The sequence below is a fragment of the Apus apus genome, chromosome Z (genome assembly GCF_020740795.1).
Source record: "Apus apus isolate bApuApu2 chromosome Z, bApuApu2.pri.cur, whole genome shotgun sequence".
In the NCBI taxonomy this organism is placed as follows: domain Eukaryota; kingdom Metazoa; phylum Chordata; class Aves; order Apodiformes; family Apodidae; genus Apus; species Apus apus.
In genome coordinates this window covers 66,116,255-66,140,460 of record NC_067312.1, presented here as the reverse complement: position 1 = coordinate 66,140,460, position 24,206 = coordinate 66,116,255, and the positions used below count along the sequence as shown (strand labels likewise).

Below are 24,206 nucleotides of genomic sequence, written 5' to 3'. Positions count from 1 at the left end.
ACAGAGCAATAATTGCCACCCAGAGTCTAAGACTAATAGATTAATTTCTGGCTAGGAGCTGCTAGCTGACCATTAGGAACGATGTTGGTAATTTTACTACACCTGCTACCACATACCGCATCTGTGGCATACAAGATAAATGCGCCTGAACACAAATTGAAGCTGCCAAGTCCTTAATAGATTTGGATTAGTGACCTAGAGATGAAACAATTTATACCCCTACCAGCAGTATTTTTATCAATATATTCTTGGAATATAGGCAAAGTGGTTTAAATAGAAAAGCAGTATGAATAAAAGGACATTGTCATGGTTTGGGCCCAATATGACAACAAAGGAACAGCCCCATAGCAGCTCACTCAACTCCCCCTCACACACACACAAACTGGGATGAGGACAAAGCTCCTGGGTTGAGACAAAGGACAAGGAGGGTTCTTCACCAATTAAGGTCCCAGGCAAAACTGACTCAACTTGTGGAAAAAATAATTAAATTTCACACTAATCAAACACACACAAGACACAGACAACACACAAGAGCAGGGCTTGCATATGTTACCCCCACCCCTCCCTGCTTCCCAGCCCCAAATCACTTCACTCCTGGTTTCTCTCCCTCCTGCCCCCAAGCGGCACAGGGGACAGGGGATGGGGCTTAGAGTCAGTTCACAGGCTGGTGGTTCCTGCAGATCCTTCCTCCTCAGAAACCTAAGTTTACTTTCAAACAGCAACAAATAAAGGCATCAATACACATTTGGAATTATGTACTATGTTTTGTATTACGTATTAGTATCATTGCCTGAGTAGATTACTACTCTCTCGTGTTTCAAACCACATCTCCACTCTTATTAAGTGACATACTAGCTTACAGTTCCATGCATAACACTACTGCAGATGACTAAGATTTTGGCATGTCACTAAGCATCAAGCTAGCAGGTACAGTCTTCAGAACCTTATGATTTCAGGAAGCACAGAGAAGCTGACACCTCAAGGAAAAAACACTTCCAAGATCAATGTTCTTTTCTGAAATGCTGTATTGTGCAGAAAGCAACACAATAAAACTCTTAACCTCAGGGTACTCAGTTTAACAGCCGATAAATGAGTTTAGGTACTCTGAAAAATCTGCTTACTAGGGTGCAAGAGGTGAGGTTTTTTGGGTTTTTGTTTTTTAAATACAGTAGTTATTAATGTAGTAACAAATTAAACTCATTGCGTACAGTTTTTACCTGGCAAAAACTTTACAGCCTGGAGCATGCGCCTTTCCAGAGTGAAGTCCACCATCAAATGAGTCATGCTATCACTGACCTTTGGTTTCAGAGAGATGCGGAACGCTGAAGCCATTGTGACTCTAAAGTCAAGAAAGCAGCATTAGCAAAATAAATTTTGCATTGTTTAAGTCCTACAGCCATTTCCAAAAACAGCCATCAGATAATATGCAATGTTAATTTCAAACAGTTAGCCAAAACACTAATGAAAAAAACAGAACATTTTTTAATAGATAGCTGTTAACCATTTGGCACAGACTCCAAAATAAAGTTTTGCTAATGTGACTGTCTCAAAATTAGTATGGTGTATGCTACCAGTTGTTCCATATTACTAGGCAAAGAAATACTATAATTTACTAAAAAGCTTAAAACTTCTTTTATTAGTGAAAAAACTTTGATGAGACAAAATTTTAATCATTTTACACAAAATTAGGTAGAATTAAAAAACGTAAGTACTGCAGCATCAATATCACGTTTATGTATTTAGATATTTGAAACTTAAGCCTTTAGTTTAAAAAGGTCCAAAGAATTTTCTGCTGGACAAGATCCACTCATTACCTCCAAAGTGGGATATATTTTCACACCTTAAATAGTGTTCAGATGGCATTTATAAGTAGCAGTGAACAAGCTTAATATTCTGATTTCATATCTACCTCTGATCTTTCAAGCGGATGAAGTGTTTAGGTTACAGACACCACACTGCTTTGGAGCATGCAAGTATCAGATCAGTCTTACAAGAGACACTAAAGCACAACTCCCACTTCCACTTCCAAAATCTTAGCACATCCTTATTCTGAATACTTCTAAAACACTCCTGTTCTTCATCAACTAGATTACCAAACAAAAGGACAAGTCTCTTGTATAGTTCTCTAACCCTGAAGACATCAAGCCATGCAGCACAATTTAACATTGATTTAGAGAGCACACAGGTCCTAACTCCTGTTTTAAAAAACAGATTCTTAACTAGAAAGTAACATGCACACCATGAAAGAGTGAGCTGCAAACACTTGTATCCAGTTTATACCCACAAATCTGTGGTGCCTCTAAACAGCTCACAGGAAGTGACACACATTAAGTACTTCACTGGTATGCAAGAAAATCTTTTGTTAACTACAGGTACATTGAAGAATGGTGAAAACAAAAAAAAAAAGGTAGTGAAGAAGGTGGAGGAAATATGAAGTATTAAAAGACATAAGCATGACAAGAATAAGAAGCATTACGGTTTTGAGATATAAGACAATTATGAAATTGAGGTCAACTGATTTTCAAAGAGAGAGTTTCTCTTATGAAATTCAGTATGGACTGTCTGGCAGATTCCACTGCTCAGCCAGACAGGTAGAGTAAATCTCTCCTTAAAGAAGAATAATCCTCTTACTAGCAGTAAGAGAACACTGAGTAGTCAGCTTCAGAAAGTTTTTTAATATCTGTTTAGGCACTGATCTTAGAGCACCAGCCAAAATTGGTTCAAAAGTGTTAGATCAAGCAGCATTTCAAGAAACTAAAAGAGTAAGATGATGCTTATTACAGAAAAAAAAAAAAAATTAAAATTCCCACCACTGTCATTATGCCTCTGATTTCTTAAGGACATAATCTTTACCCCTGGAAAAGCAAATATTGATTTCTCTAGCAGTAACTCATTTTGCACAAAACTTCAATTTAAACAATCAGATCCTTTCTTGAAACTCGTAAATTGAAAAGCAACATATTATGTCCATAAGAGCAACATTTGCTGGAAACACCCCATGACCCATCTTAGAAAATACAATGCATATTATAATAAGGTTGCTGAACCCAAAGTCAGACTCTTGGAATGTAGTTACCATTCCTCCAACTGAACAAAAATGGCCTTAGTATTTATTCTGAAACAGCAAAGTTTTGCTTTCTAAATTACCATTTGAAGACACAGGTCAAAGGAAAGCTATCAGGAACAGCAATTTTACTGACATTAGTCACAGTGATGTCATTAGAAATATTTCAAGAGCTACAAGACTTTTAACATCCAAAAGGAAAGTTAGCTAGCAAAAGTCTGTAAGCACTTAAAACAGACAAACAACAAGATTCTTCTCATACTTTAAAGGGACAGAGTCAGCTTGACACATTATTAAATTTCAGCCATCAGCTATTAATAATAAACCATACGTTTATTATTATTAATGATATATGCTATTCATTATATAATTACAGAAACAAGAATAAAAATTATTATTATTACTATAGCTGCTGCAGAGCTCTACTTCCCTGTGATAAAAACATTTCTTTATTACGGTATGGAAGACCACTGGCCAACAAGGAAAAACACTACCAAAGAAACACAAAAATTTAGCTCTCTTTCAAAAATTGTTGTATCATGACAAATACTTAGGAAAATGCTAATGAATTTGACTTAAGCTGACTATGACCCTTTCAAAATAAATGCATTTTCAAGGGTAAGATTAATTCAAAGACACCAAAGCGATAGACTTTGTACTGTACCTATCTTTGATCTGTCTGGCAGCCTTGATGCATGTCAGGGAGAAGAAAGAGAAAGTAGTTAGTATTTCCATGCAAGTATCAATGGCAGGAACGTGCAAGAAGGCTGAGAACAACCTCAGCTGTATTGCTCAGATTTGAAGATCAAAATGAGTTAAACATTTGCTCCAAGATGAATTTTTCCCATAAAGCATGTTAATAGAATGGTTAGAATTGCAATAACATATCACCTGGGAAAAAACTGATCTAAATAACCACACCAAAATAAAAAACAGGGCTCGTTTTAACTTACCCTCTGAAAGTAACCGTACTATTCTGGCAATGTTTGCTAAAAGGCTCTCTCCATATGTCACTATTCAAAACAATATATAGCTTTTCCCAGCATCTAAATGATACCACTGAGGCAGAGGTAGAAGTGGTGATGTTATATTTCAAAGATAAATATTAACTGGTATTTGGAAAGACAAAATCTCTGTCCTTCACTAAGAGGAACTGCAAACCTAAGAAAAAAAAACAACTGTTGAAGTAGTGGTGGCTTAGCTAGATCTGTTGAATCCACTTTTTGAGCTAACATTACTACTTGATCTAGTTGTAATTCAGCTGAACTACTTTCCCTTCCAAAGAGGAGACAACAAACATGAAGTAGCATCCCAGTTTAAAGTCAACCAAAAGTGGAGGACTTCCAATTAAACACAAAGTACACTCAATAAAAAAGAAACCAACCAACCAAAGAAACAAACAAAAACCACCAGAAAACAAAACCCCCAAAACTTTAGTTACTCCTGCTATAAATAAAATTTTTAGCAATCAAATAAAATCAATTTTATATTCCTGAAGCGGAAAGCAGAAAAGAACTAAGTTGTTCAGAAACAATTTAGCTTAGGAGTTAGCTTTGTTTGACCTCAAACTAAAGCTATTGTAAAAATCACTGACATCAGAAATAAATTCTTCGCTATGAGGGTGGTGAGACACTGGATCAGATTTCCCAGGGAAACCGTGGATACTCCTTGCCTGGAAGTGTTGAAGGCCAGGCTGGAAAGGGCTTGGAGTCTCTCTCCTGGCAGGGGAGGTGGAAATAGATGACCCTTAAGGTCCCTTCAAACTCAAACCATTCTATGATTTTTCCTGTATGACAGGAGTGGACAAAAACAGAGCTACTTAAAAACCAAAAAAAACACTTTTGTAACCTCCATGCCTTGCAGAATATGTGGTAGCCAGGACCCTGTGAAAAGTCTTCTGCAAAACTGCTGGCTTAACTCTTTTGAGTTTAGTTTGTTTCTCAAATACCAACAAGGAAGTTTGTCAGCCCATATCAGATAAGCTGCCCAGCAGTGTCAAGTTACATCCTATCTAACCACTGACCCCTCCTGTCTGCTGGCATTCATAGTCCAGATAAGCCAATTCAGCAAAGAAAGCAACAAAAATCTAAGACAGAAAAAAAATTAAAATTATCTTGGTTTAGTCTTATGCTAGTTTCTCCTTTTACTAGGGATTTACTAGGGGATCCAAAGAAAATTTGTGCCAGTAAGAGTCAGGGCTGGAGCTACCCTTTCAGGAGAACTTGGTATTCCATTTAGTGGAGCAACAGATTTAGCCAGCTAATAGCCAAGGCAATATTACCTTAATATGCCACATCCAAGGCACATTTACAAGTGAATACTAGAATAACACAAGTGTCAATAGATATTAGAGCACTGAATTGGATTTCGGTATCCTATGACTCCAAATTTAAAGAGGTTTCTTCCCCCAGCAAACATTCAAATAACTTTCCCTAGTGTATTTGATTGAAAAAAACCATTGAAAATATCTGAAAAGAAACTTAAGAGTAAAAGCAAAGCCCTGTTCCGAGTAGCGCTCATGAACTATCTTAATTTTTACACATCACAATGACGAGACAGAAAGGACAACTCAAACCTAAGTGCTAAGAAAAAGACTCAGTTTAGGAACTGTCACTCTTCAAGGCAAATAAATCAAAGCTGACACTCAGGAAGCACGGCAGCACACAAACAAGTTGTCAAAAACTGTCAGTGACACAGCAAACAGCTTTCATTCCCACTCTTTTAGAGTAACTTGTATCCTTGTTCCTGTTAAAATGCAGAAAGGCAAAAGTAATTGCGTCTTGGCCCCACTACCAACACATGGATTATTATAGCAAGCCTAGTGTACTGAGTCAGTGTATATGTAGATCTGCTATATTAATCTTCAAGTATACTCTACCAGTTATACACCTTGTTTACAAGTCTGCTCTGGTGAAGTACACATTATTTTTATTGATCACAATGTGAGGCCCAAATCCAGGCTCCTAACTACACAGTATACATATGCATTACATGGTTTGAGCAGAAGAGTTGCCCTGAATTCAGTTTCGTAAGATCTTTCAGGACAGCTTTAGAGTTCAGGGCTGTAAATTAAAGATCCACAGCTTGCATGAAGTTCTGCAAAGCAAATAATCTTATCATCCACAACGGCTGTAGCTAGAATATAGACTCCTTCCAAGTGCTGTGTAACAACAACACTGGGCAACTGACAGGTCACTTGACATGGCTGTGACTGCTGGACACCACACATGTTCTAAGCCTTGGTTCAGTTACTTCAAGATTTATTTTACCTCATTCCAGCTTCATTCACCTAGCATTAGTGTAAGTGTGCTTATCACTGACAGTTGCTCAGGAAAATGCATTCCTTTTGCTCTTCTCTTACTATAGTACTTGACTTGGCCTCCTCAACAGAGCATTAACTGTATTTTTAAATGCCTCTTTATCCTTTCAGTATTTCTGGCAAGTTTGCAGGGTCCAGTACAGTAATGCAAAGCATACTTCAAATTGAGACAAATACAGTCATCTACCTTATGCACATTTGTTCAATGTTTTCTACCTTTAAGAATTCCATAGGGTCCTTTATGTCCAGTGACTGTGCAGCAAGTTCCAGCAGCTCTTCAGAACTCTCTAAGGCATTACTACACTGGCTTAGCTGATCCTGAAGAGAGAGTAAGAAAAATTTGATGCAGGCACATTTAAAAAGTGGTCTACAAACTACGAGTACAAGATGTACATGACTTTGCTGTGCATTTGTCACAACTTACTATCTTAATCGTTGTCACTACTTACTGGCCTAATCAGGGGCTTACACCTGACAAAATGTGTTAACTAGAACTTCACCATGCTTGACAAGTGCACAATGATAAAAGGCACATCCTATAAAACCAACGGGGAGAAAGTTGGATAGGTAGTGAAGTTTGACTTTAAAGCCAGATTTAATTTTAAGGCCTGTTATTCCCAAAACCAGGATTTCAGAAGCAAAGAAATGCTTAAAACTGCATACACTGCAATTTCTGTTTATAGAACTGCACTACACCAATGAACTGGTATTTTTTAATGCAGCAACAGCCTAGAAAAAGGCAACCATTTTACATCTCAAATCAGTTTCAGAATCATCACAAGACAATTCTGAAAATCAACAGCAAAAGGTGGTAATAGAGGAAGGAAAGCATAGGAAGAAGGACAAAAGAGATACTTCTAAAACTCCTATTATTAGTAAACTGCCATTCCCAGCATATAAAACAGTCAGAGAACTTTTGATGTTACATACTACGGGTATATTCCTGAAAATACTAGTTTTGAATATAGGATCCTAAACATACTGTAGGTTAAACCAGTTTAATTTTCAATCCAGAAAGTCTCTCTCCCTCATCCTCTCTCTCCTTCCCTACCTGAGTGGGAAGGGGACGGGATGGAGAGCATTGTTGTCTCTGGTTTAATTGCTGATCCTCAAACTGTGACAGCATTTTAAACCTGCCAGCACTGCCATTCAACCTACAGCTTATTTTCTACTCCTGTGATACTTACCGAAATACCCCAGAACAAGTGAAGCGCAAGTAACTTTCTTCTTAAAACACTTCATGAAAGACAGCTTGCCCTAGTCACTGTCTCAAAAGCAAACAACAATTGCATCAACTTCAAGAACAGACTGGTCACAAGCACTTCAGAAGTGTAACTAGTCCAGGCAAGTGTAGTAAGTTGACGTGGGCCAGCTGCCAGCTGTCCCTCAGATTTATTGGTCAAAGATGAAGTAGCAGCAAGGAACCAGTCCAACAGCTAGAACTTCCTAGAGTTTCCAGATAACTTCTGAAGCATGCCATTAACACAAGGTGTCATTCATCTAATACAGCAGCTCTCCTCTTTGGAGGATATCCAATGCTGAGAAACTCAGATATGCCATAATACTGCTAAAACATCCCAGCCAAACAACCTCAAAAGAGAGAAGCAAATGCCAGCGGCATTTCCAAACAGCTTTGCAGAAATGACATGGCAACTGGATGCTTACATTAGCATCTTACTGACATGCATCTGCATTTGGAAGCTAAAAATAAATACTGTAATGTCATTAAAATACACTGGGCCAAAATGAAGCAATATATTTTCAAAGCAAGGGTTTAGGCAGAACTTAAATTCTCAGCCTTAACTTCCAAGGAAATTATTTGGGAGCAGTAAGTCTAAATACTTAAAGTTTCACCCTTATCCACTGTTATGTAGTCCCAGTATTTTAAGTTACAACAGTCTCAACAAGGGCATCTAGTAATACTGCAGAAGACTACCTACAGTACAAACACTTTAAGAGGACAAAAAAATTAAGCAAGTGCATCTCTTTAAACAGGATGTTTAGACTTCACTAAAGTTCCTTGGTTTTCTCATACAAAACAAACTTTCAGCTCCAGTCAAAGATAATAGCTTGGATTACTGTATTCAATGCAACAATTTCCATCCGTTAGGTTGGTAGTTTGACTGCTGGGAAAAGCATTCCTGCTGTGCCTTCAGTTACAGAAGCTTGGTCTGCCATCAAGTAAATAGAATGTCCTTTGGGAATGAAGCTAGAGAACAGACTTAGTTGAAAGACAAGTAGGGCACTTAACAACTGTGTCAGTGCTCTCTAACATTCCATTTGTCTTCATCCTCTGCTGACTAAGTAGCAGCTCAGCTGTTCAACACAGATACCAGGCAGCAACTCTTGATACAGCTGTACCACACTGAAAAGGTTTCAGAAGAACTTGGTTCAACCACATCTGATCTTGATCAAAACAGTTGATTCAGTTCAATAATCATTACTTGCAAAATTAAGTTTATAGTTTTTCTTCACTATAAAACAGAATAATTGATACATTCCACAGCTAAATTTATCCTGTGAGCTGTTGATTAAGAAGCAGTTATTCTTCAACCATTGACATATAGTGTCCCTGGCTGTGGTTAGACTTCTGTCTGTTGAGAAATTTCAGAAGGACTTAAAACAGATACATGAGGAGAAAGATTAAATTGGAAGTGGAAAGTGCACTTAAGTGCTTAACCTAAGTTGTGGATTCAGAAGTTCTGGAATGTTTTACACCCAGTCTTTCAGTATGAACATAAAACAATTTATAAATAAGCCTATGGAATTTGTTTCAGGAAACTGCTCCTAGAATTTTTAAAATTACTAGACACAAGAAGGTACCATTTTTCAGGAACAAAAATCTTCCTTACTGCTTGGCATTAGCAAAAAGAACTAGACAGAAGAATGCTGCAACTATAATAATTTAACAAAAAAAGCTGGAAAAGCAGCTTCAGCTTACAAGCTTTAACTGTCCTTTGGCCCCATGCAACTAGTTTTTCTGAAAGCTAGAACCAGCCTCCTATAAGCTACTGGAAAAAACATTATACGTGTTTCACAAAGTTAAATTTTTGTTTCTATTTCTCTGAAATACATTGGAATGATTCTCCTATGTGAAATTGCACAACTACTAGCTGTGAAGTTCACCTACCAGGTTTAGCAGCAGGCAACACTGTAACCTGTGCCCAGCTGTCTTCCTCTTTGCACACACAATTTGCTTGATGTTAATAAGCAGACGATGGCCAGGTATCCTTATCCTTTTGATAAGGATACCTGGTGCAATTCTCGACTCAAGTTTATGCCCAAGCAAATCACTTAGGCATGTCTACAGGTTCAGATGCTCATATTCCAAAGAGGAAAAAACAATTTTGGTTCAGAAGCTGCTCTCTAGTTTGGAGTTAGTAAACGTATCTACGTCTTGCTCCTATGCAGTGACTCTCCACCTACAAGTTCTACAGATAATACCAATTTCTTTCTACACAACAATGTTGGGAACATAAATATGCTAGAGACCGTGAAGTACCCTTAATCCCAGAAGGGACCAGAGAAGCACTTATATCAAAGAAAATATTAAATTTACTCTTACTGTACTTCTTGCAACACTATCAAAATCTCAGTTTTCAGTTGAAGTAGCAGTTTTAGACTGCTTCTATGTAGCTGCAAAAATTCACAGATGTAGTTACACAGTTACCTGCAGGGCTTGAATTTTACGGGCCTCTTCTTGCTGAATAGTGTTGGTCATACTCCCCTTCATCTCATCCAATATGGAATACAGACCATCAAATTCTTCATCCAACTCACTGATTGCATTAGAAGAGTTTACCTGAGAAAATAATCAAAACCACTGTAACTTGTACTGGAGACAACGCAGACCTTCTTATAGACTGAAAGTCATAATGCCTGTCCAAACATACTTTGCTACGACCACTACATACCTTGTCACTCCTACTCCTCACCTTATCAAAAGGGAAAAACATATTTAGAATGTTGGACAAATACTGAACAGACTTTATGTCAGGACACTGGAGGCTGAAATCAACAAAAATTCCACAATATTAAAACTTGCACTGAGCCAACATATTTGGAAACCTTTTTTCATGCCCAAAGGCCTTGATTTCCTTCTCACAATTATATATGGATTGCTAGATGTCTGTAAGGAGGTAGTCACCCAGTTCCATATAAAACATTTTGATACTAAAAATTGCACTCAAAAAACTAGCTTACAGATCTCCTGGGTGATTTCAATTTCTGTAGTTAACTTGGCTCAGCTTTAAAATGAAACAACTTAAATCTTACGGACACACTAAAGGAATCTAAATATCCTGCTGCAGATGCTTTAAAAATTAGGTTTAACTTTTCACTGAAGTCCAAGAGTTTGCAACTACTGAAAAAAACAGCAAAGAATTTTCTCTCAGGTATCAGAATGGTCTCATTTTTCAGCCTGCCAAGCAGACTGTAAGTCATAAAAAAAAACACAGAGGAGTTTGAGCTCTCGCATCAGATCCAGATTTTTGACACAAATCCCACAATACCTTTCCACTCAAAAACTAAACCCAAAACTTTCCACTAGAGACAGATTTTAAAAAAATCAAATGTTTTTCTATTTGGCTCCAACATTAAGATATATTTTAAACTTACATAATAACCCACACAGTTTGATACTGACAAAACTGGAAACCTGCTGCTCTCCCACCTACAATCTATGAACCTTAATATATATACCTGAACATTTTTTATTGTATGATTCAGCATATCAATGAAGTTGTGAATTTCATCATTTTTGTTTGCTAGAGTAGACACAATCCTTTGCAGAGTCTCCTAGAATTATAAAAAAAAATAAAATTTAGAGAAGCTGTAAAAGAACTGTGTAATTTTTTCACCATCACTATTTCAACATATCTGGACATTCATCATACACATTCCACTTGGGGTGAATTCAACTCTTATTCTGATGCGATGAGGAAACATATCTTGCTAGAAAAGAGTATCAAGGTTCTAAGAAGCATTTCACTGAACTGGAGATCTCCAGTTGTTAGTTTAAGAGAAACCAAAAATCCATTTTATGATACATCCCAGTTTCACATGCTTTGCTATCCACGCTACTGCAGCTCCCAAGTCATAACCAGACTACCTACTGGCACTAGACTCTGCTGTGTACAGCTTCTCCAGATGAGAAAGCTAGAGGTTGTACAACCAAATACAGAAACAATTAAAATCAAAAAAGGTAGTAAAAGTTAAACCAGAAAAAACAAAATGTAGCATTTTCTATTGTCAGACTACCAAATCTAATTTTGTTAAGCAGTCAGCCTCGTATTCTAAGACTTTGACAAAAATACATCAACACTTGCTACTTAAAACTAAGTCAAGCTGCATAAAGAAAGCTCAGAGCATATTGGCATATGCAAGTAAAAATAGAGGATAATACTTTAGTCTGGTTGATAAGTTCTAGAAAGAAATCTGACTCTAAAATGCTAGATTTGGCTCTGTTAAAAAAAGAGTAAAAGCTGTCTTAATTGCAATTAAAATGTTATTAATCAGCTGGACTGTGAGTTTCAAGCTACTCAGCTTAACATTGTTTCTTAACAACATTTAGGAAAACCAGGCATGGCGAGCTAATAAGCACAACTTAAAACCAGCCAGAACACCAAAAAGATATTACAAAGGTACCTCTGATAAACAGTTTCTTAACAATCATTTACTACTTAGATCACTTAGATGTGTTAAAGCAAGAAAACTATTTTATCCCTTCACAACATCCACAGCGATCCTCAAAAGTATGTCCCATATAGGGAATCTCCACTAATCCTAAACCATGCTCATACCGGTTTCTTCTGACCCCTTCCTCCTCAGTTTTCAAAGAATCTGCAATGATGTTTTTATTGGTACTCTAGCGCACTGTCTGTCTGCACAGGGTCATGTTCACAAAGTCTAAACAATAGCAGTAGAAAGCGAAATATTACTGCATTTACTACAGGCATTGTGATGGTGTTATGTAAAGATACACTGGACCAGCTAGCAATGATCAAAATCAGGACTCTGAGGAAGCAGAAAAGGACGAGACTGGCTTATTTCAGAAACAAAGAGGACAAGAAGTCTTGATCACTTTGTTACAGAATCTTTTCATTGTCTGGTTAAAACTGAACATGTGCAAAGACAACTTTGTACACATCGGACTGGCAGATGAAATACCATTGTCCAACCAGCTGCTTCTGCATTCACTCCTGACCAGAGGCAATTGTTTTCACATGTCAGACAGCCCTCAGTTAAGCCTTAGATCCTATAAACGTACCTGTCAATTTGGATGAACAAGAAAACTCCCTATCCTCTTTCAACTAGGATTTTAGGGCTTACTCTGTTCTACCACATGGAAAAAAAAGTTAGTCTTTTATGTATTACTGAACAAAGCTTTTCGTTTTTACAGCTCCATGTGATTAAAGGAAAATATCTACATGTGAAGAATACTTAGAAAACCTTTATACAGCCAAATATATGGCAGCAATTGGAAGATGGCTGTCCAGGTTTTCCACTACATCTAAATTTAAAATCAACTGACCAAACAGGGATCTGTACAGCTATCTAAGTAAGCTACAAATTTCTCCAAAGAGAAACTTCATCAGGTTTGGTCGTCAAACCAAACAAGATTAGACACCTTCTACAAATGCAGATGAAAGAGGCTAAAAATATCCACCAGCTGTAGACAGAGTTTTTCCCAATGCACAAGCCACCAGAACAGAAAGTCAGCTTTCAGGAATCGCTAACATATCTCATTTTCTAATAATTACTATGTAATAAACAGATTTTCTTCCAAACACATCGAGACACATGCCAAATTCAGAACACAACACTGATGCCATTTCTTCCTTTAAGTGGAATTTCTGAAAACCACTACAAGTACATGTAAAGGGTGCTAGAGAAGCTAGCAATTAAGCTGCAGTTGAGATTTAGATTCTAAGTTACTTCATAAAATAATTACAACAGCACCAAGCTCAGTAAAGCTTCATGATATTGCTACACTGAAGGAAATTTACATTTATCGCCCACTGACAGATGCAGTATTTTGCAGAATCCCATTAAAAATAATTTTATTTTAGACTTCTATCTGGCTAGCACATGCTAAACGAGGTCAGTTTCAAATTTGTTTTCAAAACATCATAGCATGTTTATTACAGAAGTAATTTCTGCTGGTGGTGGTGAGCTTCATATTGCTCTTCACTTTTATGTTCTAGTCTTATTCTCTGAATCTAATACAGTCTTTGCAGAAAAAAATGCATTGCATTTATAAAATAACAGATGTCCAAGGGATGAAGAACATAAAAGGATATGAAAACAAATAGGAAGCCCTGCAACATGTGGTGGCTTATAGACTTGACAGAATCATAAATGTAGACAATTTATCCTTCTTTGAATAGCTGGTAACTAATGCCACAGAACACCTGTTGAAGCAGGCTCCTCATAAAAGTTAGAGTAAACTTTGATAAACAATTATGTCAGTTCTGTTTAAGAATCAAGTTATCAACTTGGTCAAGATCACACTGAAGTCTTATGACATGACTGAATGCAGAACTCTGTTTCTGACAGAGCCTCAGGCCTAGGAAAAAATCCTGTCATACTAACTGTGGCAATATAATGGAAAATTGGTGAGGGGGATTGTAAATGCACTCAAGCAACTTGCACCTCAGGGTGTCAAAAATCACATATCAAACACATATATCATTGCTTAGTCTTGCATGCTTGATGAGTATAACACCAGTGTTTTGGTAACACTGATCTGTGATACACTCAGAGGCACCCTATCAAAATTCCTGCACTACTGTGAGAATGATGGAAGCACAGTGGAAAACCACCACTCAAGAGAAATCCCTAATGTACAGTCAAAAGCAGCAGGTTCAAAATCTCTCTCTCTGGCAAGGACAGGAATCCATGGTGCCTGTACTCCTGCTTGCATGCCTCTGCCCCAGGTGCTGCTGCGGAGACTTCCTGATTCATGAGGTAACAATAAAAAATTTACACTCTGCATCTCATCGGTGGTTTGTTTTTTTTTCTGCATCCTACCTGTGTCAGCTTACACACTAACATTCATGTGCAGACTGAATTTCAAATAAGATGACATACTTAACCTCTATTCCTTTAATCTCCTGCACTTATTCACAAATCAAAGTTGTCAGAGTTCGAAGCCATACTTAAGACAATACAGGTGACAGCACCAAATTTACAAAGTATTGTAAAGCAGGAGATCAACAGCAATTTTACACCTGTACTCAGAACCTCTCAGCAGCACTGAAATTCAAACAGATGAATGATGCCACTTAGGAACATCCACCTACAGCACCCACAACTGATGCAGCGTTCATTTCCCTGAGGGACTAATCTCACCTAAAGCAGGCAAACACAGACTCACACTCACACAGCATTTAATAGAAGCAATCTTTTTTTGGCATTTCACATCTCACTTTTCAAACCACAGATGTGTAGGAAATGGCAGTGCACAAACACCTAACTTTGACCAGCAAACATTTGTGATCTGTAAATTTCAAGTAACTAGTGGTGCTAGTTATCCAGACCCTACTCACAGAGCTGTTTCCAAGCAAAGAACAGTCTTCACAAAGACAGTAACAGAAGCCCTTTTGGATGCTAGACTGGAAGTCAAAAGGCTGAGTCAGAACTTTTTGCATAGAGTATCAGTTTTAGAAAGCCCAGGGCTCAGCCGGGCACGTCTGCTTTGCACTAACTTCACGGAAGGGGCAGAGGGCAAGTAAAGGGAAGGGCTTACAGGTCAGCAGCCATGAGAAAAGAAAACCTGCAGAACGCTTTCATCAATTAATTCCCTTCAACACTGGATGACATCCATGGCAAACACCAGGGCCTGTGCACACACCATAATCGGTCATGACAGGCATACCCCCTGCGAAAGGGCTCCAGACCCGAGCCGTAGGACGCCGCGCTGCAGCGGCGCCGCCAGCAGCCGCAGCGAGCAGAGACGAAGAAGCCCCGCCAGTCCGCTCCCCTCAACTCTTCCCCTGAACCGCCAAGGGGCCGGCGCCTTCCCCGCCTCGCTGCCCTCCCGCCCCGCTGCGGGGTGACGCGGAACTGGCCCAGCCCAGCCCCTCGGGCAGCCAGGCCGAGCACTGAGGCCGCGCCGGCATCCCGGGACCCTCCCGGCGGCAGCCGCCCGGGCGCTGCCCGCACCCGCCGGGCCCGCGGCGGCTGAGGGAGGGAGGGAGGGCAGGGCCGCCTTCCCCCCCGGCCCGGCCCGGCCCGGCCCGGCCCGGCCCGGCCCGGCCCGGCCCGCGCGGAGGCAGAATCCCGCCGCCGGACCCACCTTCTGCTCGTCCATGATGCGGGCAGGGAGAAGGGCAGGAGGGAGGGCAGGAGCGAGGGCAGGACGGAGGGCAGGAGGGAGGGCAGGAGCGAGGCCCGCCCGGCAGCACCGCCCGCCCCGGCAGCACCGCCCGCCCCGCCCGCACCAACGGCCCGTCCGGCCCCGCCCTCCCGCACCGGCGCACGCGCTCCCGGGCGGGGCCGCGCGCCCCCGCCCCCCCCCCCGCCCCGCGCCCGCCGGCGGCACGTGCCGCTCGTCTGCCCCCCCCCCACCGGGGAGGGGCCTCTGGGCATGCGCAGTCCGAGCCGGCTGCTGTCTGCTGTCAGCGGGGACAGCGCGCGGGGCGAGGCGAGGCGAGGGGGGAGGGGGGTGGTTGTCTGGGAGCCCCGGGTTCGAGTCCCGCCACCGCCCAGGGAGGTCCCTTCCTCCGAGCGCCGGGACGCTGGGCCTGGAGTTGCCCGGCGCAGCGCTGCTTCCTGCTGAGCCGTGAAAACAATCATGGCCATGAGAGCATGTCCTGCAGCGGCTCATCTGCAGGGTTTTTAGTGCCTCCAGGGATGGTGATTCCAGTAGCTCCCTGGGCAGGCTGCTCCAGCACCCAACCACTCTTTCATTAAGGGAAAGTCTTCTGAGTATCTAGTGTATAAACCTGCCCTGGCGCAGCTTCAGGCCATTTCATCTAGTCCTGTCATTACTTACTGGGGAGAAGAGGCCAACACCAACCTCACTACAACCTCCTTTCGGGTAGTTGTGGAGAGCGATCAGGACTCCCCTCAGCCTCCTCCTCTCCGAATGGAACAATTCCAGCTCCCTCAGCCTCCCCTCACAGGACTTACTCTCCAGCCCCTTCACCAGCTTGGTAGCTCCTTCTCTGAACTCGCTCCAGCACCTCCACGTCTGTCTGGCGGTGAGGGTCCCCGAGCTGAGCGCCGTGCTCGGGGCGCAGCCTCACCCCTGCTGAGCACGGGGCGACGGTCACCTCCCTTCTCCTGCTGGCCACACTGTTCCCGACACAAGCCAGGATGCTGCTGGCCTTCTTGGCCACCATCTTAGAGGTCTTTTCCCAACAGAACAATTCTGTGATTCTGCGAAGCACCCCAGGCACTGCCCTGGGGCCTGGGGCACGACCACAGCAGTGTAACAGTTGCAGTGATGTGCCTTGCACGACAGTGTCATGCTGCTAGGTGTTAGGTTAGACGTCCTCTAAGGCAGCTTTGCTTTATCTGCGAGCTCAAGAATCCAAAAAAAAAAGAAGTTGTTTCTCCACAGTATTGAAAAGAAACAGTAATTTCATAATGATGACGTTCTACAGGGAAGCAGCCATAAAACAGCTGCTGGGCTGAAGTGTAGCTTTATGGTTTTTATAGCAGCTTTGAGCACTGTGAAGGCAACGCTTTTCACACCAGGCACACACCAACACGAGCCCACTTCTAGCACAGAAATTTATCACAGTGGGGAGATATTGCCACCTACCAGAGATGGTGTCTCTTCAAAGGCTTGTGTGTCTCTTCAAAGGCTTGTATGTCTCTGTGAGCCCTCTCTTGCCGTGGTTTAACCTTCTGCATCAGCAGCACTGTACAAATGCAGGGCAAGAGGAAATGCAGAAGCAATGAGGAGGTGTCACCTGCCAAGAGGCATAACTCCAGTCTTCCCAGCTCCATCCAGAGGTCTCCCAGGGCTATGTTACATGGCTTGGTCTGGGCCTTGGCTGTGGTTTGAACATTTTATCATGTCTTCCAGGTACATTATATCTTATTTGTTACAATTATCACCCACAGTAGTTTCCATTTGAAACCTTTGTTTGAAAGAAGAGGAAGAAAAATCATGTCTGGTCATGCGACACCTCAGGCTGACAAGAGGCAAGGAGTCTTATACCTGCAGGAAAAACAACCAGTGCTGGGAGCAAGTCATACCCACTGTCTACCCATGGCAGAAGTCTGGCTCTGCCTTGCACACCTGCTAATTTTGCTGGTGCTGAATAGAAAACCCCAAGAGTCTTTGGCTTGAGTAGACCCTATAAATATCTTGGAAAGGTTTCAGACCATTTGGAGCACAGGGCATGGCTATCACCACAGAAGTCAGCAGCCTGCAGCTGCTGGGGGACATGACTGGTGGTGACAAAAAAGATAGCTGTGGGACTGAATGATAAGTGGGACTGCTCTGTTGCAAGCTGTCTGGCCATCCTCCTTTCATCCCTGTTTCATACCAGACTGGCAGCAAGGGGGTTCATTGTTGAGGGCTGGTTTCATCTTCTCAGTGATGACATCTGTTCAGAACAGGACTTACCTATCACGTCTTCCCTATGGTACAAAACATGCTAAAGCTTTTCAAGAAGACAGCACTAGGTCTTCAAATGAACTTACTTAATGCCTACATTTCTAAACACAACTTCTTAGGGAGAATGCAGATTTACCATGACTGCAACTCCATGAATCAAAGGTAAGAGGCACCAGTGCTGTTTTCCCCAAACAGTTTAGCAACAAAATACTAAAATTCAAAGGGATTTTTAATTTCTTGGAAAGAAGTTGGCAGCTGGGTCAGAAGTAGTCCTTGTGGTCAGACATCAGAGGTGCCAGTAATGCCAGCCTCAGGAAGGGGCACATTTAGGTCTGGAACCCTCTGCAATGTATTTGCGTGGTGGTTAAAATGATTTTTGAAGTTGTAGGCCTGCTTCTTAATCCCAGGTCTGGATTACGTGTAAAGATTTAACCACATCTTCCTACATGCTTTCTTATTTCAAAACTGCAAATGCAAAGGAATGGTCACCATCAGGAAATAATTCCATGGTTTTATGGGTTTCTTCAGCACTCTTGTTAACAAAATATCTACTGAGAATATTTTTTCTAGAGTTGTTTATGTTCTATTTTTCCATGATGAGAGATTTTTTTAAAAGGAAGAACAGGTGAGAAGACATATTTCATATTATTAAAGTTGGCCCTGAAGGAACCTGTAATGACATATTACTGCTTTATACACTGAGAGATCAGGGAACATGACAGGAGCATGTGTGGATCCTCAGGAGCCAGTAGGAAGCTGAGGCCTGCACAAAAACCCTGTTAGGTAGGGTGCCTGACAAGCAGATGGTCACTAAGCTAATGTATGAGCAAAAGCAATGCTAGCAGGATGCTGCAGGGGTTAGAGAATACCTTCAAGTTAAGGTTTTGGGCTGTTTTAGGCCAAAAAGAGATGTCACAGGAAGAAGACTCAAAGGAAACAATGGCAGGGAGGTGGAGGAGAAATAAGTGCTTCAGTTCCCTAAACCTAAATGAAAACAGACCAGCTTGGGTAATCACACAGTAATAGAGGTAGAGGTTGGATTTAATCTGTCTCCACTCAGGATGGTAAATTAGACACATCTATTTATCAAATTTGTCTTAAATGGAGGTTAGAATTTAAGAAAGGACTTTGCCCCAGGGCAAATTTCTTCTGGCACCAAACGTACTGCTTTCCTACAGTTTAACACCTGAAGCATAAAGCAAGATTTAGCCTTACCTGGCCCTCTCTTTAGAGCACTTACTATCTTGAAACTTGGAAGAACAAAACTCATAATATTTTCTTCCAGCTAGAAGTATAGAATTATGCTGGTTATATGTGGGTTTTTTTTTTGAATGCTAGTTGGGCTGCAGTACTTACATTTATTTGCAATTGCATGGAAGAAGCCTTGGAAGTTATTAAAACTTTACTGAAATTCTGTCTAAGAAGTCAAGCTAGCAAAATAACAAGGTAGGCAGACAGCTGTGGTTGGCCTTTATAAAAGAGTATTATTTGCTTTGTGCTGGCTTTGAGAAGGGCTGGACCCTCTGACAACGGCTACTGACGTTGGAGTTGCTTATATGCAACTAACCTCATGCCTTGCACAGTTCAAAATCACTGTGACTCATTATTTTGAAAGACTCTTCTCTTTGTGACTTAAAAACACAAGGCAGCTCACTTCCATCATTGACCTGAAGCTCTTCTGGGCTTTTGAGGGTATGTGCCTGAGGATGTACCAAAGCAAGGTGTGAGTCCCAGACAAAGTGCCCAGACAGGCTCCTCATAGATGCAGGCTTTCCTTGCTACATCAATTTTTTCTTCTTTTTTTTTTCTCTTTCTTTTTTTTTCTTTTCCTTTTTTCTTTTTCTTCTGCTTTTCCCTCATTTTCTTTTTCTCTTTCTTTTTCTTTTTTCTTCCCTTCTCCTTTTCCTTTTCCTTTCCCTTTTCCTTTTCCTTTTCCTTTTCCTTTTTTTTTTCCTTGAGCAGGTCAGAAACCACCAGCACTACCAGTCACCCAGAGGAAGTTTGGTAGAGCAGCAGGAAAGCCTGGATGCCTCGGTATATGGGACCTGGTCTGCCTGAACAACCTAAGAACTAAAAGACTACCTGGCTTCCCTCCAAGCAAGCTACCCCAGCTAGCAGGGCTGGGCAGGAGGGTTTGTGTGGGCTGTGCCCAGGGCTTCCTGGGAGTCACTGTGGTCGGGCTAAGAGGCTGTGACACGGCTGCTCCTTCCGTGCTTGATTATTGCCCCGTTACCTTGATGAACATGAAAGCCTCAGATGTCAGTCTGGTGACAACTCATTATATTAAATGCAATTACTGCGGTGTTTCTATCATGACTCAAGAAAATAAGATTTGTGCAATATCCTTCCTCCCACTAACAACTTCTGAATTTTATTGTTTTTTAAGCAAAGAAAATATTAGCTGCAGTTAAAGATCTGAAATGAGAACTTTTTATTAAAAAGGCCCCTCGTATTCCCAGACTGCACCTCTGAACGTTCTGCTTCATATCAAGCACAGAGGACAGTGGGCAGAGGAAAACTGGCTTTCCCACTCTTCTTTGAATCAGTTAGTCACTGCACTGAAGGAAACACAATGAGGTTTTATTTATGAGCATGCAGAGATGGCTGCACCTATCAAATCTGCTGTATTGTTCCAACAGGCTCTGCAACCACAGAATTAAAATGTACATACAAACAGTGCTTTGAGATAAGAACTGTGCATTAGATACATAATATAAATTATATATGTATACTGAGTATAGCAGGGCTTTGATTTTTGATTAATTTTCTTAGTAGTCTTCCAGGAGAAGAAATGTGTTCTGAAACATGAACAACTGATTTTCCTCCCCTGGAATGCCCATTAAAATCTGCCGCATTGCTGGTTTTATGCACACTAAGGCTTTCTTTTTTTAACAAAACAAACACAAAACAACAAGAAACCACTAGAATTAAAAACAGGCAAAAAAAAATATATATAAAAAAAAAAGGAATGAAGACTTGAATTGCTCTTCATTTAATGATACTTTCTTGCCAGTGAAAATGCGTTGTCAAATAAGGTTTTGAAGCTTTTAAAGTAATATTTTCCTCATTTAATGCACTATAGGTCAGTGGTGAATCTGTCTTTATTGGCACTAAATTGCAAGGAGGGAGGAATGGAGTTTGGTGTGATTAGTGTAAAAACTGCCATCACCATTTGGGACACAATAAATTCACCCCAGCACCAACCTGACATCATCCCTATTACTGAAAACCTTGGAGCCTGAGTCCACTAGGGACACACCCTGCACCAGGTAGGAGAGTGCCTGTGCTGGCTGCCTCTCACCTTGCTCCATGCAGCCTGGGCTTTAAGCATTGTATATTTCTCAGGGAGAAGAGAAATAAGAAAAAAAAAAAAAAAAGAAGAATCCTTGATCAGCCACAGCACACGGATTTGTTTTTTGGTATTTGCCTCTGTAGAAACCTTACTTCTGTGAGCACAGTTAGCTGGGAAGGTGATGAATTCACAGCTGGCCTTCCTGAAGCCTGTGGAGGGGAGTATTGCCAGGCTGCCATTGAACCACAACCTCTTCCAGAAGACCTAAACATCGTGCCCTGTGCAGATTAATTTTGTGATTAGGTGAAAGGGCCTGTACATGTTCCTAGCTCTTCACATGTTCTTGCAAAGGTTATTATCTGCATGTGCCCCAAAGCCTACTTTAAACATTTTCTGAAGACATCAGAGAAAATCATACCTAAGCTAACCAGTTAGACCCATTGTGTTCTTCTCCAGAGTACCTTTTACTGTTAAATTCCATATTTATTTTCCCTCCTATTTCTTGTCCTCATATCCCCAACTTTCATATTCTTGATATTGCTACCATGTGTGACCCTCTCATGTATACCACATACCACTGCACACCCATATTTAAAGTCAGCTCCTTCATCCATCTCTGTCAGAGCAGATTTCACTTTGGTCAGGCTCCTAAATGCCCTGGCTCCCAGTTCATGCTGTGGTGCCAAAAAGTGTAACAGAGATGCTCACAGCTGTGACCTGGGTCATAAGCATCTTCAGATCAGTAGGGCAAAAATAAAAACTGTATGTAGCTGCAAGAGGAGGCTGAAGAGACATGATGTGAACCTTCTGGGTACACGTAAGCCTACAGAAAACAGCCCTTCAGTGCTACAAATTGTCACGGCGCTCCTAATAGATAGAACTAAAAGAAAATAGCCATCCTCCATCCCAGGAAACTGTTCTTACATTAAAATATGAGTTGTGGGAATAATACAAGGCAGCAACCAGGCCCAGTAAAACCAGTTCTGGTAGGCCATTGCCCCATGCTGGTAGCAGCTCTCTGGTAGCAAATCAGTGCCTTGGCATGGCACCAAGATTGTGCCATATCTGCCCCACTGTGAATTTTGTTCTCCTACTACAGACTCTTTCTGGTGGGTGAGTTAAGTTTCAAAAGGACCCAGCTCTGTCGAGTTTGGGCTTCAATTTCACTTAACTAGTATGAATTTCTTTCTTTCCCCCAGTCCCCACCCCCCACCCTCCAAGGGAGAGAGGAACACTTCAGGACACAGGGTATATCTATACAGGTAAGATATACCCATACACACCGTGCAAATAAAGCAGAACTAAGAAAGTTCATATGAGCTGCTGGAAAGAAATGAAAACAAAGTATAGTGCTCTGGAGTCACTCATCCATGAAGATGAAGGCTGTGTTCTTCAAATCACATCATTTTGTCAGTTTCTGAAGTTGTTCCTCTCATGCCAAAGTGCCTGTTGGAATAAGCTCTGACCCATGTTGAAAAGCAGTGAATAAGTACATTTTCCTAGCCACTGCCTATGAAGGCTTGGCCCAGAGCCACACCATCCAGAAGTCACTTCACATTTTAAAATCAGATTTTGAGAAGCCCTGCAGCCAGCCAGAAGCAGAAAGAAGACAGACAGAGTAAGGAGATAAACTGGGGAGGAGCACAGGCAGCTGCAGGACAAAGAGCAGAGGAAAGGAGCTTTCTCATGTGGCATAAAGCAAGCACACCTGGGAAACAGGGTCTGCTTCTGTTTTTCCAATAGAGTGTGAGGGAGGAGGAGATAAGAGGAGATGAGGAAATATAAGCTCTAACCTTCAGGAAGAGATGTGCTGGCATACTCCAGTGGAGAGACTGGTTGTAGTTTGGAAGAGAGGGAGCATGATTAATAGGATTTCCAAGGCTGACTGCCCTTTGCTGGGCTGTACTGTCAGCTGCACTTGTCTGGTTGTTAAAAGTTAAGGAATACTATCTTTCCAACTTGCCAGCTGGACCTCCCCTTTCCTCACAAGAGGTTTCCAAAGCAAAGCTCAGACAAAGGCTTTCGACCCATGGCAGATGGCTGTTAGTGCCAGGAGCACCTCTGCTGACGTGCAGCACAGTGGGAAGTGCTGATGGGCAGCAAGGCACGCCATGGAGGACACCAGGCTCCCTAAAGCTGCTTCATCACAGGGATTAGCTGCTGTCCTCTTAATGGACTCAAGACGTAATCTTGGTTTTGTGCTGCAGACTGGTTTGGCCTCCTCACCTAGGGCAGGCACATGCTCTGTGTGCACTGCTGTCTGCAGCAAAGAGCTGGTCCACCAGAAAAGATATGGTCACGTGAAGCCCCTGCCTTCTGGTACAGAAGTCATTTGGTCTCTGGTGACAGGCAGGTGGCTGCAAACGCCCAGCTGATGGCACTGTGTCTTCATCAGTCTGACTGGCCAGAGGAGAGTGGTGGGTTACCTGCCTGTGACCAGTGTCTAGCAGGAATGCTGCAGCTCCAAACGTGGTGCACGACGTACTACTGGTTTTAGCAGCTAGTTACCACCAGTTTGCTGAACAAGGTGGGGTCTGCAGGCTTTGCACAGGAGAAAGCTGTTGCACCCACAGAAACTATAGCCTGGGAGCAATGGAGCTGAAGGCTGTGGCATACATGGCAATCCAGGCTCTCCTCCTGGGGGCTGCAGATGGCCTGAAAGCTGAAGAAGCAGCTGGGTACAGCTCTACAGCTTCTTCCCAAGGACAGCCAGCTCCAACTCCACCTGAACACCACCAATGCTCTCCTGCAGAGGAAGAGATACACCCAGTCCCCATTCACAACCTGTGGCCAAGAGGAAGAGATACACCCAGTCCCCACTCACAACCTGTGGCCAAGAGGACCTGTTTCCCTTCTCCACAGTGCCCCCCTGCTCTCTGGAGCAGGATGAGCTGTTCTGCAACCAGTCAGAGGCATCTGATGCCCATCGTGGCCTGCTGGCTCCCTCCAGTGGGTG

The 24,206-nt window shown here is 41.8% G+C and overlaps 1 protein-coding gene across 4 annotated transcripts in view; it reads right to left on the bottom strand.

Moving 5' to 3' along the window:
* FSD1L (fibronectin type III and SPRY domain containing 1 like) overlaps positions 1 to 15,790 on the bottom strand; it is a 33,932-nt gene extending 18,142 nt beyond the window's left edge. For all 4 annotated transcript variants that reach the window (XM_051643068.1, XM_051643069.1, XM_051643070.1 and 1 more), the window contains exons 1-6: positions 15,682 to 15,790; positions 11,085 to 11,180; positions 10,054 to 10,185; positions 6,600 to 6,701; positions 3,729 to 3,751; positions 1,218 to 1,339 (exon numbers count right to left, since the gene is read on the bottom strand). In XM_051643068.1, coding sequence (XP_051499028.1) covers positions 1,218 to 1,339; positions 3,729 to 3,751; positions 6,600 to 6,701; positions 10,054 to 10,185; positions 11,085 to 11,180; positions 15,682 to 15,696 — 490 coding nt within the window. In that variant the 5' untranslated portion in view covers positions 15,697 to 15,790. The remainder of the gene's footprint in view (positions 1 to 1,217; positions 1,340 to 3,728; positions 3,752 to 6,599; positions 6,702 to 10,053; positions 10,186 to 11,084; positions 11,181 to 15,681) is intronic.
* Positions 15,791 to 24,206: the final 8,416 nt, after the last annotated feature.